This window comes from Stegostoma tigrinum, chromosome 7 (assembly GCF_030684315.1).
Source record: "Stegostoma tigrinum isolate sSteTig4 chromosome 7, sSteTig4.hap1, whole genome shotgun sequence".
NCBI classification, from domain to species: Eukaryota; Metazoa; Chordata; class Chondrichthyes; order Orectolobiformes; family Stegostomatidae; genus Stegostoma; species Stegostoma tigrinum.
This window is the reverse complement of record NC_081360.1, coordinates 105,048,666-105,069,241: the sequence shown is the minus strand read 5'-3', so window position 1 is coordinate 105,069,241 and position 20,576 is coordinate 105,048,666. Positions and strand designations below refer to the sequence as shown.

The 20,576-nt window shown below is 52.0% G+C and overlaps 1 protein-coding gene across 9 annotated transcripts in view; it reads right to left on the bottom strand.

The window, feature by feature from the left end:
* Window positions 1-20,576, bottom strand: part of tns1b (tensin 1b) — a 571,744-nt gene that overhangs the window by 136,763 nt on the left and 414,405 nt on the right. For all 9 annotated transcript variants that reach the window (XM_059647607.1, XM_059647608.1, XM_059647610.1 and 6 more), the window contains 6 exons: window positions 18,280-18,344; window positions 16,005-16,088; window positions 11,048-11,160; window positions 5,455-5,515; window positions 5,270-5,345; window positions 292-421 (listed from right to left, as the gene is read on the bottom strand). In XM_059647607.1, the coding sequence (XP_059503590.1) occupies window positions 292-421; window positions 5,270-5,345; window positions 5,455-5,515; window positions 11,048-11,160; window positions 16,005-16,088; window positions 18,280-18,344 (529 nt within the window). The remainder of the gene's footprint in view (window positions 1-291; window positions 422-5,269; window positions 5,346-5,454; window positions 5,516-11,047; window positions 11,161-16,004; window positions 16,089-18,279; window positions 18,345-20,576) is intronic.

The following is a 20,576-nucleotide window of genomic DNA, read 5'->3' as shown; positions in this document are numbered from 1 at the left end:
TCCCCTTATCTCACAGTCCTCACTGTCTCCCCGTATACCCCATCCTTTCCTGATATCACAGAGAACACCTCCTGTCGAATGTTGACATCTCTCCTTGCACTGTTGACCTGACCTTGTGAACTGTAAGATTCACCTTGACAAGGAGTGAACAGCAAAAAGATCAGACCCGAAACATTAAGAACCAAAGTGTGCAGTATCACCATGACGGAGGGAATAGGACAGGCTTCAATCAATATTTCTGTTATCCTTCATAAACTGTAAAACCTTAAGTCAGAAACAGCAAGAAATCACCTTTAAAAGCATCATCCAGATCATCTTTGCCAAAAACCACACCAAGATCATGGATGGCACATGTGTGAAATTGGACACGGAACACAATTTCGCGGCTCGGGCTCTGGGATTTTTTGTGGTAACATTTCAGCTGCAAGGGAACAGAATCAGGAAAACTAGTCATTTCCAGAATGTTTCAGAGATGCCACTGACAAGCAAAATTATGTAAATAGGATGGACACTGACATACCTAGCACAAACCCAGTTTTCAGCAAGTGAGAAATATCTATATGTGCAAGGTACCCCAGTGAGAGTCAGTGTGTGTGGGACTGTACCCCAGTGAGAGTCAGTGTGTGTGGGACTGTATCCCAGTGAGAGTCAGTGTGTGTGGGACTGTACCCCAGTGAGACTCAGTGTGTGTGGGAGTGTACCCCAGTGAGAGTCAGTGTGTGTTGGACTGTACCCCAGTGAGAGTCAGTGTGTGTGGGAGTGTACCCCAGTGAGAGTCAGTGTGTGTGGGACTGTACCCCAGTGAGAGTCAGTGTGTGTGGGACTGTCCCCCAGTGAGAGTCAGTGTGTGTGGGACTGTACCCCAGTGACAGTCAGTGTGTGTGGGAGTGTACCCCAGTGAGAGTCAGTGTGTGTGGGACTGTACCCCAGTGAGAGTCACTGTGTGTGCGACTGTACCCCAGTGAGAGTCAGTGTGTGTGGGACTGTACCCCAGTGAGAGTCAGTGTGTGTGGGAGTGTACCCCAGTGAGAGTCAGTGTGTGTGGGACTGTACCCCAGTGACAGTCAGTGTGTGTGGGACTGTACCCCAGTGAGAGTCAGTGTGTGTGGGAGTGTACCCCAGTGAGACTCAGTGTGTGTGGGAGTGTACCCCAGTGGGAGTCAGTGTGTGTGGGACTGTACCCCAGTGACAGTCCATGCATGTGGGACGGTACCCCAGTGAGAGTCAGTGTGTGTTGGACGGTACCCCAGTGAGAGTCAGTGTGTGTGGGAGTGTACCCCAGTGAGACTCAGTGTGTGTGGGAGTGTACCCCAGTGGGAGTCAGTGTGTGTGGGACTGTACCCCAGTGACAGTCCATGCATGTGGGACGGTACCCCAGTGAGAGTCAGTGTGTGTTGGACGGTACCCCAGTGAGAGTCAGTGTGTGTGGGACTGTACCCCAGTGAGAGTCAGTGTGTGTGGGACTGTACTCCAGTGAGAGACAGTGTGTGTGGGAGTGTCCCCCAGTGAGAGTCAGTGGGTGTGGGACTGTACCCCAGTGAAAGTCTGTGTGTGTGTGAGTGTACCCCGGTGACAGTCAGTGTGTGTGGGATCCATACCCCAGTGAGAGTCAGTGTGTGTGGGACTGTATCCCAGTGAGAGTCAGTGTGTGTGGGAGTGTACCCCAGTGACAGTCAGTGTGTGTGGGATTGTACCCCAGTGAGAGTCAGTGTGTGTGGGACTGTACCCCAGTGAAAGTCTGTGTGTGTGGGACTGTACCCCAGTGAGAGTCAGTGTGTGTGGGACTGGACCCCAATGAGAGTCAGTGTGTGTGGGAGTGTACCCCAGTGAAAGTCTGTGTGTGTGGGATTGTACCCCAGTGAGAGTCAGTGTGTGTGGGACTGTACCCCAGTGAGAGTCAGTGTGTGTGGGACTGTACCCCAGTGAAAGTCTGTGTGTGTGGGATTGTACCCCAGTGAGAGTCAGTGTGTGTGGGACTGTACCCCAGTGAGAGACAGTGTGTGTGGGATTGTACCCAGTGAGAGTCAGTGTGTGTGGGACTGTACCCCAGTGAGAGTCAGTGTGTGTGGGACTGTATCCCAGTGAGAGTCAGTGTGTGTGGGACTGTACCCCAGTGAGAGACAGTGTGTGTGGGATTGTACCCAGTGAGAGTCAGTGTGTGTGGGACTGTACCCCAGTGAGAGTCAGTGTGTGTGGGACTGTACCCCAGTGAAAGTCTGTGTGTGTGGGATTGTACCCCAGTGAGAGTCAGTGTGTGTGGGACTGTACCCCAGTGAGAGACAGTGTGTGTGGGATTGTACCCAGTGAGAGTCAGTGTGTGTGGGACTGTACCCCAGTGAGAGACAGTGTGTGTGGGATTGTACCCAGTGAGAGTCAGTGTGTGTGGGACTGTACCCCAGTGAGAGTCAGTGTGTGTGGGACTAGAACATAGAACATAGAACATAGAACAGTACAGCACAGAACAGGCCCTTCAGCCCACAATGTTGTGCCGACCATTGATCCTCATGTATGCACCCTCAAATTTCTGTGACCATATACATGTCCAGCAGTCTCTTAAATGACCCCAATGACCTTGCTTCCACAACTGCTGCTGGCAACGCATTCCATGCTCTCACAACTCTCTGCGTAAAGAACCTGCCTCTGACATCCCCTCGATACTTCCCACTAACCAGCTTAAAACTATGACCCCTCGTGCTAGCCATTTCTGCCCTGGGAAATAGTCTCTGGCTATCAACTCTATCTATGCCTCTCATTATCTTGTATACCTCAATTAGGTCCCCTCTCCTCCTCCTTTTCTCCAATGAAAACAGACCGAGCTCAGTCAACCTCTCTTCATAAGATAAGCCCTCCAGTCCAGGCAGCATCCTGGTAAACCTCCTCTGAGCCCTCTCCAAAGCATCCACATCTTTCCTATAATAGGGCGCCCAGAACTGGACGCAGTATTCCAAGTGCGGTCTAACCAAAGTTTTATAGAGCTGCAACAAGATCTCACGACTCTTAAACTCAATCCCCCTGTTAATGAAAGCCAAAACACCATATGCTTTCTTAACAACCCTGTCCACTTGGGTGGCCATTTTAAGGGATCTATGTATCTGCACACCAAGATCCCTCTGTTCCTCCACGCTGCCAAGAATCCTATCCTTAATCCTGTACTCAGCTTTCAAATTCGACCTTCCAAAATGCATCACCTCGCATTTATCCAGGTTGAACTCCATCTGCCACCTCTCAGCCCATCTCTGCATCCTGTCAATGTCCCGCTGCAGCCTACAACAGCCCTCTACACTGTCAACGACACCTCCGACCTTTGTGTCGTCTGCAAACTTGCTGACCCATCCTTCAATCCCCTCATCCAAGTCATTAATAAAAATTACAAACAGTAGAGGCCCAAGGACAGAGCCCTGTGGAACTCCACTCACCACTGACTTCCAGGCAGAATATTTTCCTTCTACTACCACTCGCTGTCTTCTGTTGGCCAGCCAATTCTGTATCCAAGCAGCTAAGTTCCCCTGTATCCCATTCCTCCTGACCTTCTGAATGAGCCTACCATGGGGAACCTTATCAAATGCCTTACTGAAGTCCATATACACCACATCCACACCTCGACCCTCATCAATCTTTCTCGTCACATCCTCAAAAAACTCGATAAGGTTTGTAAGGCATGACCTACCCCTCACAAAGCCGTGTTGACTGTATTTGATCAAGCCATGCTCTTCCAGATGGTCATAAATCTTATCCCTCAGAATCCTTTCTAACACCTTGCAGACGACAGACGTGAGACTTACCGGTTTATAATTGCCGGGGATTTCCCTATTTCCTTTCTTGAAGAGAGGAATTACATTTGCCTCTCTCCAGTCCTCAGGTACGACTCCAGTGGAGAGCGAGGATGCAAAGATCTTCGCAAGAGGCGAAGCAATTGCATTTCTCGCTTCCCAAAGCAGCCGAGGACAAATCTGATCCGGGCCTGGCGACTTGTCAATCTTAATGTTTGACAAAATTTTCAGCACATCAGCTTCGTCTATCTCTATCCATTCCAGCATGCACACCTGCTCTTCAAAGGTTTCATTCACTACAAAGTTCATTTCTTTTGTAAAGACAGAAGCAAAAAACTCATTTAGGGCTTCCCCTACCTCCTCAGGCTCCACACACAAGTTCCCTATGCTATCCCTGATCGGCCCTACTCTTTCTTTGACCATTCTCTTATTCCTCACGTAAGTGTAAAATGCCTTTGTGTTTTCCCGGATTCCTTCTGCCAAGCCTTTCTCGTGCCCCCTCCTGGCTCTCCTCAGACCATTTTTGAGCTCCTTCCTTGCCTGCATGTAATCCTCTCTAGCTGAACTTGACCCTAGCTTCCTCCACCTTATGTAAGCTACCTTCTACCTTTTCACTAGAAGCTCCACCGCTCTCGTCATCCAAGGTTCCTTAATCTTACCCCTTCTTGCCTGTCTCAGAGGGACATATTTACTCATCACTCCCAACAACTGTTCCTTAAACCGTCTCCACATGTCTATAGTTCCCTTACCATGGAACAACTGCTCCCAGTCCATGCTTCCTAACTCATGTCTAATCGCATCATAGTTTCCTCTTCCCCAATTAAATATCCTCCCATTCTGCCTAATCCTCTCCTTCTCCATAGCTATGTAAAATGTGAGGCAGTTATGGTCACTATCACCAAAATGCTCTCCCACCACAAGATCTGATACCTGCCCTGGCTCGTTTCCGAGCACCAAGTCTAGAATGGCCTCTCCCCTCGTCGGCCTGTCAACGTACTGCGTTAGGAAACCCTCCTGAACACACCTTACAAAAACAGCTCCATTCAAATCTTCCGCTCGAAGGAGGTTCCAATCAATATTAGGAAAGTTAAAGTCACCCATTACAACAACCCTACTGCGTCCACACTTTTCCAAAATCTGCTGACCTATGCTTTCTTCAATCTCCCTGCTGCTATTGGGGGGGCCTGTAGTAAACCCCTAACGAGGTGACTACTCCCTTGCTGTTCCTAATTTCCACCCATACTGACTCAGTAGGCAGATCTTCCTCGACAAAGGAAGCTTCTGTAGCTGTGATACCCTCTCTGATTAGTAGTGCTACACCCGCTCCTCTTTTTCCCCCCTCCCTATTCTTTTTAAATGTTCTAAACCCTGGAAGATCCAGCAACCATTCCTGCCCCTGAGAAACCCATGTCTCTGTTACGGCCACAACATCAAAAGAGATTAAGTATCAGATTGTCAAAGAAGGTTTTTGCAGTCTCTAACGCTACCATAGTTCTTACCAGTATGTCTCCCTTGAGCATGAGGCCTGGCTCGATGGTTATACAGATACTAGTCTGTCCATCTCCGGGAATGTTGCTGGTACATGGGATTCAGAGCAAAGAATATTGATTAGATATTTGTTAATGAGCACAAAGGAAGCTTGAGATGAGCATTTGAAAAACTGAATATTGCGACTGAGACTCACTAGATTCCTGACGTATAAACAGGCTGCATTGATTGGTAGATCTTCAGGAATGGCCGACATCCTGGAACAGAGGAGGAGCATCATTAGGTCACAGCAAAGTTGGGTAAAAGTAATAGACAGTGATGGTGAGAAACAGAGAGTAATGATGATTGAAACAGGGATTAGCGGTGAGATAGTAACAGTGAGAGAAACAAAGAGTAACGGTGAGAGCAACAGAGAATACTGGTGGGAAAATCAGAGAGTAACAATGAGAGAAACAGAGTAACATTCAGAAATAGAGAGTAACAATGAGAGAAACAGAGTAATGGTGAGAGCAACAGAGAATACTGGTGGGAAAATCAGAGAGTAACAATGAGAGAAACAGAGTAATGGTGAGAGCAACAGAGAATACTGGTGGGAAAATCAGAGAGTAACAATGAGAGAAACAGAGTAACATTCAGAAAAAGACAGTAACAATGACAGAAACAGAGAGTAATGGTGAGAGAAACAGAGAGTAACAGTCAGAAAGAGTGAGTAACAATGAGAGAAACTAAGAGTAACAGTATGGAAAACACAGAGTAACAGTCAGAAACAGAGAGTAACAATGAGAGAAACAGAGTAATGGTGAGAGAAACAGAGAATACTGGTGGGAAAATCAGAGAGTAACAATGAGAGAAACAGAGTAACATTCAGAAAAAGGCAGTAACAATGACAGAAACAGAGAGTAATGGTGAGAGAAACAGAGAGTAACAGTCAGAAAGAGTGAGTAACAATGAGAGAAACTAAGAGTAACAGTATGGAAAACACAGAGTAACAGTCAGAAACAGAGAGTAACAATGAGAGAAACAGAGTAATGGTGAGAGAAACAGAGAATACTGGTGGGAAAATCAGAGAGTAACAATGAGAGAAACAGAGTAACATTCAGAAAAAGGCAGTAACAATGACAGAAACAGAGAGTAATGGTGAGAGAAACAGAGAGTAACAGTCAGAAAGAGTGAGTAACAATGAGAGAAACAGAGTAACGGTGAGAGAAACAGAGAGTAACAGACAGCAACAGAGATATTTTAAGCAAATTGGTAAGCTGCAGTAATGAAGGTAATTAAGTTACTCGGGAATTTACAAAGCACATCTCCTGGGACTCTGGTTTGGGAGATCAGAGACAGCCAGCTGTAGAACTGTGCTCTGTCAGTAAGGAAGAAAGGGATTAGTGTTCCTTGGAGCACTTCATCACCAGCTCTGGGATCCAGCTCGCAACACAGAGTCAGGCACCCAGTGTGTTTGTCTGGGGGAGGGTCTGGGAGATGGCCCAGCAGGTCACATGGCACAGACGAAGGCAATATAGATCTGCTAGGGCTCAATGCCAAAGGCAGGAAGAGTAACGCCTCTCTTGCAGTCAGAAACACAGAGTAACAATGAGAAACAGAGAGTAAGAGCTACAAACAGAGAGTAACAGTCAGAAACAAAGAGTAACGGTGAGAGAAACAGAAAGTAACAGAGCCCTGCCCATGTCCCACTGCCCAGCTGGTTTACCAGGTCCATCAAAATGGCGTGTTCCACCGGGAGTGTGAGGGGTGGGGAAATGTGGGGAGGGGATGTGTGTGGAGAGGGGTAGTGTGAGGAGGTTTCTGGAGGTCCGGTGTGTGGAGGAGGGGCATGTGGAGGAGGGAGGTAGGCTGGAGGAAGATCACAACTTATCAATGCTACCTGGCCTCAGAATAAACCCAATCTGTTATTCACTCCCCTACGCTTCAAGGTCCTGTTCATGTGCCGGACCCCATCCTCACACCTTCAGCCTCAGTAACGACTAATGGTTCTGAAAGTGTTAATGTTCATAGTCAGCTCCACCCGTCCAACTGATGCCACCCAAAATCTGAGGGCAGGCACGGGGAGCTCTCACTTTCAGAGAGAGCAGAAGTATCTGTAGCATTTCCATAATGTCTGAGCGATTAGCTCTGGCCAAATGTAGCTGTACTTACAAGCAATAAACCTACTCATTGTCTGAGAACAAAGTCTTTCCTGCAGATTCTCCCCCATTCTGGTGTATCCTCTATCACAGGATAGATCGAAGGCAACGTCAAGCCAAAGGATGATTGCTGGAAGTGAACTAACAGCAAACACCCCTCAGCCAGTACCACGGCCACTGGTGGAGATGGAAATTACAACGAGGTGCCAGGAGTGACCATCAGGGAAAATAGGACACGGTGGCATCGGTATAGATATGACTCCTCCCACATGGGTTAAGATATATACAGGGCCCAGTAGAAAAGGAAAAATCTCAAACAAGTGAATTTCCCACTTTAAGGAGACCTGCTGTGAATCAACGGCTCGAACACAATCACCAACAGAGAGAGACAATGGCAAACTCGCCAGCTCAAACTTCCAAAGGCAAAACTTCATTCAGAAGCTGGTAAGAATCACCGGGGGCTAGAGAAACAAAGCCATCAACGTTCAGAGAATGCAGAGACCTGAGTGAGAGTGGGTCTGCATGGAGGAACTAAATGCTCCAGGAGGTAAAGGTAGGGAACCCTGAGGGAAAAGGGAATGTCTTTGTGAAAATGGCATAATTCCCAGAAAGGGAAGGCAAGGAAGTGTAAATGAAAGTTTACCTCTGGTCCTATCATCATTCGACGTAGCTGCGTATTTGACTCCATGGGGTACAGCCGGAAGGAATAGTGACAGGGCCAAAAAAATACATTTACACTCAGGGATACCCAACTGGGGAGGCCTCAGAATTTATTTAAGATGAAATTGAGAAAAGTTAAAGAAATCTGGTAAAAGTCTAGCACCAAAGAAAAGCCAGGGGAAGTTGAACAGATATTTGGGATAAGGGCTCTGTAATTAGGGTGTGGTTTTGGTGGAAAGACTTACTCAAGACCTGAGGCAAAAAACATTATTTAAAAAGTTGGATGAAAAAGTGCAGTTGGTGTTTTATATCATTAAAAAAAAGGAAACATTGATCCAATTGAAAAACAGGGAAAACTCCAGAAAGGTCCATCAAGAAAATGATGGCATAAAAGAAATATTTTACACGGCCAGGAGTCATTGGCCAATATGTTAAATTTGGCCAGAGCACATCACGTCGCAGACTGTGCTACTATTTGTCAGTATCATGCTGAAGAACAGCCAGTGTAACCCTAACCCTGTCGTAGCCAGTGTAATTGTCTGATGAGTTGGCCGACAATACCAGTCTGGACAACAACAGCATTTCACACTCGAGATCGATTCACTAGCGTAAGGAGAGAGGGCTGTCCTTCCAACTTGTCTTTGGAAAGGGAGATGGGAAAGGATGGGGACACGGGAATTGCCAGGTGTCGAGCTGGCCCTCGGTCAGTAGATTAGTGACCAGAGAACACAGAACAATACAGCACAGGAATAGGCCCTTCGGCCCACATTGTTGTGCTGAACATGATGCCCAGTTATACTAATCTCATTGGCTTGCCATTGGTCCATATCCCTTCATTCCTTGCATATTCATGCACTTATCTAAAAGTCCTTGAGACGTCCCTATTGTATATGCCTCCACCACAACCCACAGCAGCATGTTCCAGACTCCTGTCACTCGCTGTGTTAAAAAACCCATCACTCACATCTCCTTTGAACTTTTCCCCTCTCACCATAAATGCTTGCCCCCTAGTATTAGACATTTCAATTGTGGGAAAAGGGTTCTGACTGGGAACTCTATCTATGTATCTCATTATTTTATACACTTCGATCAAGTCTCTCCTCAGCCTCTGCCGCTCCAGAGTTTTTCTAGCCTCTCCTTACAGCTCATCCCCTCTAATCCAGGCAGCATCCTGGTAAACCTCTTCTGCACCCTCTCCAAAGCCTCTACACCCTTCCTGTAACGTGGTGACCAGAACTGAACACAATAGTCTTAAGTGTGGCCGAAGCAAAGCCTTATAAAGCTACAACATGGCATCCTGACTCCTGTACTCAATTCCCCGAACAATAAAAGGAAGCATGCCTTATGACTTCTTTATCACCCTATCGACTTGCATGGCCACTTTCAGGAAGAACCCAAAACAGATTGAAGATCTCATCTCTCTCTCTACGACATCTGCGATGACACCCAAGTATCATGTGGAAACTGCTGCTGCCCTGGCCAGACCAGAGGCAGGACCAAAGCTAAAACTCAGCAAGGTCTGAGTGAAGAAACTAATGCTGGGAACAGGAACCAACAGTATAACCCACTTGGGACAATGAAGGAATATATCAGTGATCACCTTCAGGCAACAAAATGATCAAAGTCAGTGACAGAACTCATGCCTAGCAAGCAGCGACCTTTCAGTGACCCAACTGGGAATTGATTGTATCAGAAATAATAGGAACTGCAGATGCTGGAGAATCCGAGATAACAAAGTGTGGAGCTGGATGAACACAGCAGGCCAAGCAGCATCTCAGGAGCACAAAAGCTGATGTTTCGCCTAGACCCTTCATCAGAGAGGGGGATGGGGAGAGGGAACTGGAATAAATAGGGAGAGAGGGGGAGGCGGACCGAAGATGGAGAGAAAAGAAGATAGGTGGAGAGAGTGTAGGTGGGGAGCTAGGGAGGGGATAGGTCAGTCCAGGGAATTGATTGTGCCTATCAATAACCAGGCTGAGGAATGGAAAACATTAGAGTGGCACGGTGGCTCAGTGGTTAGCTCTGCTACCTCACAGTGTCAAGGACCCAGGTTCGATTCCACCCTCAGGTGACTGTCTGGGTGGAGTTTGCTCTGGTCTCCTCCCACAATCCAAAGATGTCCAGGTTTGGGTGGATCAGCCATGCTAAATTGCCCGTAGTGTTCAGGGATGAGTGGTAGAGGGGGATAGATTCTGGGTGGGATGCTCTGAGGATCAGTGTGGACATTTTGGGCTGAAGGGACAGTTTCCATGCTGTGGGGCTTTTTTTTACACAGTGAGAGGAGAGGGGAAAGATTTAAAAGGTAGCTGAGGGGCAACTTCTTCACTCAGAAGGTGGAGTGTATATGGAACGAGCTGCCAAAGGAAGTGGTAGAGGCTGGTACAATTATGACATTTAGATGGGTGCGTGAATAGAAAGAGTTTAGAGGGATATGGGGCTGGATCCGTTTAGGATATCTGGTTGATATGGTCCAGTTGGACCCAAGGGTCTGTTTCGATGCAGTATGACCGTATGATTTCGTGGGAGAGAACTTGTATATCACCCCGGGGGACCCAGACCAATGACCGCAGAAGCAGGACATGGTCAAAAAGATGACATTGCATGCACTGAGCATCCTGCAAAAGAAAAGACATCGTCTTCTCAAGCGAAGATGATAATCCAGAAATGGAGGGGACTCGATTTATTCATTTCAACTTAACAGCTGTCTTGCAAAATGGAGATTTTGAAGATGAAAGGTGCATCAGTGGATGCCTGCGGCACTAACAGAGAGCTCTCCCTCTGCCAAGGAGTTTTTGGAGGTGAAGGATCCTCCAGGCTAGGGAATGGACAAAAAACGCTGTCATTCTCCGGGAAGCACATCCGAGGGATGAAAGATCCCGCAGCAGAGAAATGGTCCCCGGCATAGAGTCATGAAGAAGTAAACCTCAGGCTTCTGAAACAGCCACTTTTGAACATTCAGGAATTATCTTTCGGGGAGAACTGAAGCCTTACCACCTTTGGCCTCAAAGTCAGGAATTCCGTGCATGATGACGTGATGCAAGAACAGAGGCTTGTTGTTCATCTTGATGGTTCCAGAGAGCAGCCCACTGAAATAATGCACATACCTGCAACACAGAGGGACAGTCTTACCACTGGGCCAACTTTCACCATCACCCATACAACCCATACATCCCGAGGAAAGCTCCCTCTACACTGTCCCCATCAAACACCCCCGAGTCACCCGGACTAAAGCTCCCTCTACACTTACCCCATCAAACACCCCCGGGTCATCTAGAGTGAAGCTCTCTCTACACTGTCCCCATCAAACACCCCCGCGTCATCCAGAGTAAAGCTCTCTCTACACTGTCCCCATCAAACACCCCCAGGTCATCCAGAGTAAAGCTACCTCTACACTGTCCCCATGCCCCCAGGACAGGGACAGCACAGGGTTAAATACAGAGTAAAACTCCCTCCCCACTGTCCTCATCAAACACCCCCAGGTCATCCAGAGTAAAGCTTCTTCTACACTATCCCCATCAAATACTCCCAGCACAGGAACCGCACGGGGTTAGATACAGAGTAAAGCTTCCTCTACACTGTCCCCCATCAAACACTCCCAGGACAGGGACAGCACGGGGTTAGATAGAGAGTAAAGCTCCCTCTACACTGTCCCCCATCAAACACTCCCAGGACAGGGACAGCACGGGGTTAGATACAGTGTAGTTCTGTGTCACACACTGCTCGAACAGGAGAAAGTCTCCTTATCTTGGTGAGCTGACACTCTTGTATATCCCACCCTGTCACTCATGTACCTCCCCCCACTCCCTGTCACTGACAGCCCAGTGACCCCCCCATGCTGATTGACCCCCCCATACTGAGTGAGGACCCGCACTGATTGACCCCGCCCTGCACTGAGTGACACCTCCCCCCGGCACTGAGTGACACCTCCCCCCGGCACTGAGTGACACCGCCCCCCGGCACTGAGTGACACCTCCCCCCGCACTGAGTGACACCCCCCCCCGGCACTGAGTGACACCTCCCCCCGCACTGAGTGACACCGCCCCCCGGCACTGAGTGACACCTCCCCCTGCACTGAGTCACACCGCCCCCCCGGCACTGAGTGACACCTCCCCCCGCACTGAGTGACACCCCCCCCCGGCACTGAGTGACACCTCCCCCCGCACTGAGTGACACCGCCCCCCGGCACTGAGTGACACCTCCCCCTGCACTGAGTCACACCGCCCCCCGGCACTGAGTGACACCTCCCCCCGCACTGAGTGACACCGCCCCCCGGCACTGAGTGACACCTCCCCCCGCACTGAGTGACACCTCCCCCCGCACTGAGTGACACCGCCCCCCGGCACTGAGTGACACCTCCCCCCGCACTGAGTGACACCCCCCCCCCGGCACTGAGTGACACCTCCCCCCGCACTGAGTGACACCCCCCCCCGGCACTGAGTGACACCGCCCCCCGGCACTGAGTGACACCTCCCCCCGCACTGAGTGACACCTCCCCCCGGCACTGAGTGACACCTCCCCCTGCACTGAGTGACACCCCCCCCCGGCACTGAGTGACACCGCCCCCCGGCACTGAGTGACACCTCCCCCCGCACTGAGTGACACCTCCCCCCCCGCACTGAGTGACACCTCCCCCCGGCACTGAGTGACACCGCCCCCCGGCACTGAGTGACACCTCCCCCCGCACTGAGTGACACCTCCCCCCCCGCACTGAGTGACACCTCCCCCCGGCACTGAGTGACACCGCCCCCCGGCACTGAGTGACCCACCACCCCCCCCCCCCCGCACTGAGTGACACCTCCCCCCGGCACTGAGTGACACCGCCCCCCGGCACTGAGTGACCCACCACCCCCCCCCCCCGCACTGAGTGACACCTCCCCCCGGCACTGAGTGACACCTCCCCCCCCCCCCGCACTGAGTGACACCTCCCCCCCGCACTGAGTGACACCTCCCCCCGGCACTGAGTGACACCTCCCCCCCGCACTGAGTGACACCCCCCCCCGGCACTGAGTGACACCTCCCCCCGCACTGAGTGACACCCCCCCCCGGGCACTGAGTGACACCTCCCCCCGCACTGAGTGACACCCCCCCCCCGGCACTGAGTGACACCGCCCCCCGGCACTGAGTGACACCTCCCCCCGCACTGAGTGACACCTCCCCCCGCACTGAGTGACACCGCCCCCCGGCACTGAGTGACACCTCCCCCCGCACTGAGTGACACCTCCCCCCGCACTGAGTGACACCGCCCCCCGGCACTGAGTGACACCTCCCCCCGCACTGAGTGACACCCCCCCCCGGCACTGAGTGACACCTCCCCCCGCACTGAGTGACACCCCCCCCCCGGCACTGAGTGACACCGCCCCCCGGCACTGAGTGACACCTCCCCCCGCACTGAGTGACACCTCCCCCCGGCACTGAGTGACACCTCCCCCTGCACTGAGTGACACCCCCCCCCCGGCACTGAGTGACACCGCCCCCCGGCACTGAGTGACACCTCCCCCCGCACTGAGTGACACCTCCCCCCCCGCACTGAGTGACACCTCCCCCCGGCACTGAGTGACACCGCCCCCCGGCACTGAGTGACACCTCCCCCCGCACTGAGTGACACCTCCCCCCCCGCACTGAGTGACACCTCCCCCCGGCACTGAGTGACACCGCCCCCCGGCACTGAGTGACCCACCACCCCCCCCCCCCGCACTGAGTGACACCTCCCCCCGGCACTGAGTGACACCGCCCCCCGGCACTGAGTGACCCACCACCCCCCCCCCCCGCACTGAGTGACACCTCCCCCCGGCACTGAGTGACACCTCCCCCCCCCCCCGCACTGAGTGACACCTCCCCCCCGCACTGAGTGACACCTCCCCCCGGCACTGAGTGACACCTCCCCCCCGCACTGAGTGACACCCCCCCCCGGCACTGAGTGACACCTCCCCCCGCACTGAGTGACACCCCCCCCCCGGCACTGAGTGACACCTCCCCCCGCACTGAGTGACACCCCCCCCCCGGCACTGAGTGACACCTCCCCCCGGCACTGAGTGACACCTCCCCCCGCACTGAGTGACACCTCCCCCCCCCGCACTGAGTGACACCTCCCCCTGCACTGAGTGACACCCCCCCCCCGGCACTGAGTGACACCGCCCCCCGGCACTGAGTGACACCTCCCCCCGCACTGAGTGACACCTCCCCCCCCGCACTGAGTGACACCTCCCCCCGCACTGAGTGACACCTCCCCCTGCACTGAGTCACACCTCCCCCTGCACTGAGTGACACCTCCCCCCGCACTGAGTCACACCTCCCCCTGCACTGAGTGACACCTCCCCCCGGCACTGAGTGACACCGCCCCCCGGCACTGAGTGACCCACCACCCCCCCCCCCCGCACTGAGTGACACCTCCCCCCGGCACTGAGTGACACCTCCCCCCCCCCCCGCACTGAGTGACACCTCCTCCCCGCACTGAGTGACACCTCCCCCCGGCACTGAGTGACACCTCCCCCCCGCACTGAGTGACACCCCCCCCCCCGGCACTGAGTGACACCTCCCCCCGCACTGAGTGACACCCCCCCCCCCGGCACTGAGTGACACCTCCCCCCGCACTGAGTGACACCCCCCCCCCGGCACTGAGTGACACCGCCCCCCGGCACTGAGTGACACCTCCCCCCGCACTGAGTGACACCTCCCCCCCCGCACTGAGTGACACCTCCCCCCGCACTGAGTGACACCTCCCCCCTCCCCCGCACTGAGTGACACCTCCCCCTGCACTGAGTCACACCTCCCCCTGCACTGAGTGACACCTCCCCCCCCGCAATGAGTGACACCTCCCCCCGGCACTGAGTGACACCGCCCCCCGGCACTGAGTGACACCTCCCCCCGCACTGAGTGACACCTCCCCCCCCGCACTGAGTGACACCTCCCCCTGCACTGAGTCACACCTCCCCCTGCACTGAGTGACACCTCCCCCCGCACTGAGTCACACCTCCCCCTGCACTGAGTGACACCTCCCCCCGGCACTGAGTGACACCGCCCCCCGGCACTGAGTGACCCACCACCCCCCCCCCCCCCCGCACTGAGTGACACCTCCCCCCGGCACTGAGTGACACCTCCCCCCCCCCCCGCACTGAGTGACACCTCCCCCGCCCCCCCGCACTGAGTGACACCTCCCCCCCGCACTGAGTGACACCTCCCCCCGGCACTGAGTGACACCTCCCCCCCGCACTGAGTGACACCCCCCCCCGGCACTGAGTGACACCTCCCCCCGCACTGAGTGACACCCCCCCCCCGGCACTGAGTGACACCTCCCCCCGCACTGAGTGACACCCCCCCCCCGGCACTGAGTGACACCGCCCCCCGGCACTGAGTGACACCTCCCCCCGCACTGAGTGACACCTCCCCCCCCGCACTGAGTGACACCTCCCCCTGCACTGAGTCACACCTCCCCCTGCACTGAGTGACACCTCCCCCCCCGCACTGAGTGACACCTCCCCCCGGCACTGAGTGACACCGCCCCCCGGCACTGAGTGACCCACCACCCCCCCCCCCCCGCACTGAGTGACACCTCCCCCCGGCACTGAGTGACACCTCCCCCCCCCCCGCACTGAGTGACACCTCCCCCCTCCCCCGCACTGAGTGACACCTCCCCCCCGCACTGATTGACACCTCCCCCCGGCACTGAGTGACACCTCCCCCCCCCGCACTGAGTGACACCTCCCCCCGGCACTGAGTGACACCTCCCCCCCGCACTGAGTGACACCTCCCCCCGGCACTGAGTGACACCTCCCCCCCCCCCCGCACTGAGTGACACCTCCCCCCCGCACTGAGTGACACCTCCCCCCGGCACTGAGTGACCCACCACCCCCAACACTGAGCGACCCCCCCCCAACACTGAGCGACCCCCCCCAACACTGAGCGACCCCCCCCAACACTGAGCGACCTCCCCCAACACTGAGTGACGCACCTGCGTTGGGAGGGCTGGCCAACTGGAAGGATCTTGTCTTCGTAGAATTTCTTCATGGCAAATCGATCCAAAGCTTGGTCAGCACTGTTGGTGGGGGGTAGGGCAGGGTGGGGTAGGTGAAGGGGGAGGTGCGAGAGTGTGGGTGGTGGGGAGGGGTGTGTCAGGTTGTGTGGGAGGGGGGAACAACAGGAGAGGTTGAGCTCAGAGTGTGAAGGCAATGGCAACGTAATCATGAACTCAGCGAATAATGTGTCCATAATCAACATATGCTCACTGCACTGTTCATACAGACACACCATCATCAACTGTGCGCTTAATCAGAACATAAGGAACAGGAGCAGGAGGGGGCCATTCAGCCCCTCGAGCCTTCAACACCGTCTTCTTAGGCCCTGGGCTTCAATCTCTCTTTCGCACCCACTCTCGCCGTCAAATGAAATGGAAATGTGGGAGATATAGCAGTTTGGATCGGAAATTGGCTTGCTGAAAGAAGACAGAGGGTGGTAGTTGATGGGAAATGTTCATCCTGGAGACCAGTTACTAGTGGTGTACCGCAAGGGTCGGTGTTGGGTCCACTGCTGTTTGTCATTTTTATAAATGACCTGGATGAGGGTGTAGAAGGATGGGTTAGTAAATTTGCAGACGACACTAAGGTCGGTGGAGTTGTGTATAGTGATGAAGGATGCTGTAGGTTGCAGAGAGACATGGATAAGCTGCAGGGCTGGGCTGAGAGGTGGCAAATGGAGTTTAATGCAGACAAGTGTGAGGTGATGCACTTTGGTAGGAGTAACCGGAATGCAAAGTACAGGGCTAATGGTAAGATTCTTGGTAGTGTAGATGAGCAGAGAGATCTCGGTGTCCAGGTACACAGATCCTTGAAAGTTTCCACCCAGGTTGACTGGGCTGTTAAGAAGGCATACAGTGTTTTAGCTTTTATTAATACAGTGATCGAGTTCCGGAACCAAGAGGTTATGCTGCAGCTGTACAAAACTCTGGTTCGGCCGCACTTGGAATATTGTGTACAGTTCTGGTCACCGCATGATAAGAAGGATGTGGAAGCTTTAGAAAGGGTGCAGAGGAGATTTACTAGGATGTTGCCTGGTATGGAGGGAAGGTCTTATGAGGAAAGGCTGAGGGACTTGAGGCTGTTTTCATTAGAGAGAAGAAGGTTGAGAGGTGACTTAATTGAAACATATAAAATAATCAGAGGGTTAGATAGGGTGGATAGGGAGAGCCTTTTTCCTAGGATGGTGACGGCGAGCACGAGGGGGCATAGCTTTAAATTGAGGGATGAAAGATATAGGACAGGTGTCAGAGGTAGTTTCTTTACTCAGAGAGTAGTAAGGGAATGGAACGCTTTGCCTGCAACGGTAGTAGATTCGCCAAATTTAGGTACATTTCAGTCGTCATTGGATAAGCATATGGACGTACATGGAATAGTGTAGGTTAGATGGGCTTGTGATCGGTATGACAGGTCGGCACAACATCGAGGGCTGAAGGGCCTGTACTGTGCTGTAATGTTCTATGTTCTATGTAACCCAACCTATCATCATTGCACTGTCCCATCAGCACCAAACAGAGGAGCTGCATCCTTCGCGATATGATACCCACATCCTGTGAACAAATAAAAGTAACAGAGGGTGGGTACCGACCATCTCCTTTATTCATTCATGGGATGTGGGCATCACTGACCCGGCAGCATTTATTGCCCAGAGGGCAGTTTAGAGGCAACTATATTGCTGTAGATCTGGAGTCACATGTAGGCCCACACCAGTAAGGGTAGCAGTTTCAGAGATAATGGGAACTGCAGATGCTGGAGAATCCGAGATAACAAAGCATGGAGCTGGATGAACACAGCAGGCCCAGCAGCATCTCAGGAGCAGGAAAGCTGACGTTTTGAGGATGGCAGTTTCCTTCCCTAAAGGACATTAGTGAACAAGATGGGCTTTTCCAACAATCAACCATGGATTCATGGTCATCGTTAGACTGTTAATTCCACATTTTTTTAATTGAATTCAAATTCCACCATGGTCCTGAGATGCTGCTTGGCCTGCTGTGTTCATCCAGCCCCACACTTTGTTCTCCCCAGGACATTATCTGGGTCTCTGGATGAACAGTCCAGGCAATAAGAGCACTAGGCCATTGCCTCCCCCCGGCACTGGGCATATTCGCTCACATTGCTGGAGTTTACAGAATCAGAGCCACCTGACTGAGATTGCAGGAGGGGTGTGTAGGTTTGAACGAGAAGGGGGTTCAGCCTCAGCGTCTGGGCTCCTACCTGGCCGAGATGTTGCTGTAATACATGTAGGCAGCGATGACAACTCCTGTGCGACCACGGTTTCCCTGGAAATGGAGGGAAACACAACTGAATTAATCCCAAGAAACTATCACAAACACAATCATTTCACCCAGCACCCAGGGGAGAGGAGGGGAATGACTTGTGTCTGATCACCTGGCTCTGTAGCCGACCGTAGTCTGGTATTGTAAGGGCTCACCCTGATGCTTGTGAAACGTTGTGAGAGAACCTGCCCCCCGCCAGCCTCACAAACGTTCCATATTTGTTTCAGCCACTGAGTGAAAACATTCTCCCGCAGAACCTGTCTAAACCATTTACCCCTCACCTTAAACCTCTGCCCTCTGGTCTTCGAATATCTGCCACGGGGAAAAGGTTCTCATGAACGACTCTGTCTATGGCTTGCATAATTTTGTATGACTCAGTCAGATCCTGTCCCCCTCAGCTTTCTCCACTACAGAGAAAACAAACCCAGCCTAGCCAGTCTCTCCCCATAACAGAGACTTTCCATCCTGGTCAATATCCTGGCGAATCTCGTCTGCACTCTCTCCAATGCAAAGGACCACACAAACACAGTGTTGCATGTTGTATCAGAGACAATGGGAGCTGCAGACGCTGGAGAATCCGAGATAACAAAGTGTGAAGCTGGATGAACACAGCAGGCCAAGGAGTGTTTGTGCTCCTGAGATGCTGCTTGACCTGCTGTGTTCATCCTGTTTCACACTTTGTTATCAGTGTTGCATGTTGTTGGGTTTGCATTATATTATTGGCTTGTGAAGCAGGGAGGAGGAGGACTTGTGACTTTTGAGTTCAGAAGATTCTGCCTGGCAACCACTTTCTGATTGTTTGAACTACAGCAGTTCAAGAAGGCAGCTCATCACCACCTTCTCAAGGGGCAACTGGGGATGGCCAAGACCCATGTTTTATCAGTGAATTAAAAAAAAGAGAAACATCCAGAGCCTCAAAACAGAAAGTGTGCATCTCTCTTTCTCTCTTCCTCCATGTGCCGAAAAAAGCACAAACCTGAAAACATTAAAAGCAGGAATCCTAATGAGAAAACACCCAGGTTTCCCTGTTCCATCAGCAAATCCATCAATAACTGTCACTTAACAGAACAGCAGCTTGTCGTTGGTGCGAAGGTAACAAAATGACTCTGAGAAATATTTAAACCATCTCTGAAATCTGAATTTGTGATCTTTAAAATTTTCGTTCCCCGTCCATAAATATTTACCACCGTCCCTATATAAGTTAGATTGTGCGTGTCTTATGTGTTTTCATCATGATTGAGTGTGTGCGTGAAAGAGACAGTATGTGTGTGTCTTTTGAAGGGGTGCAGTTTAAGTTGCGTAAGTTAGAAACCCTTTCTTTTCATTGAATCCCTGCAGTGTGGAAGTAGGCCATTTGGTCCACCAAGACCACCCAAACCCACCCTATTTACATAGCCCTGCATTTCCCCACGGCTAACCCACCCCCTCCCCCAATCTGAACACTACAGACAATGTAACACGGCCAATCCACCCTAACCTGCACATCAGTAGACTGTGGGAGCACACACACACGGGGAAGAACGTGCAAGCTCCACACAGACAGTTGCCTGAGGCTGGAATCGAACCTGGGACCCTGGTGGTGTGAGGCAGCAGTGCAAACCACCCAGCCATCATACTACTTCTGTCTTTTATCAAAGTCAAGTGCGTTACAGTAAATTTATTTTCTGTGAATGGCAAGACCTGGTGTGAATTGTTTTTTAATCCTGAATAGCAGTCAGGGCAAAATTGGGCAAATTTGGCACTTTGGCCGTCTCACTGGGATTTGATAGACTTTGTGATGGGTGTGGAACAGTGAGGTGCAATTATCTATACACTGTTCTCAGTTACATTATAACAACATTAATCAGTGCGGGGCACAGGAGGTGTAAGGGCTAAGTTTGCTGATGGCACAAGTTCAAGTAGGAAAATCAGTGATGAAGAAGACATACAGAGGGAAAGTGATAGATCTACGAAGTGGGAAAATCATCTGCAGACGGAGTACAATGTGGGAAAATGTGAACTTGTTGACTTTAGTAGAAAAATTAATGAATCAGTATGCAGCTTAAATGGAGAGATAGTGCAGGACTCTGAGTTTCAAAGGTATCTAGATAATTTAACCAGCAGGTACAGTGAGCGATGAATAAAATAAACAAAATATTGTTGTTTATTGCAAGGGGAATAAGATTAAAAAGGGATCTTTTACAGCACTGCACTGGGGATTGGGGAGATCATATCAGGGGAGCAGTGTCCAGTTCT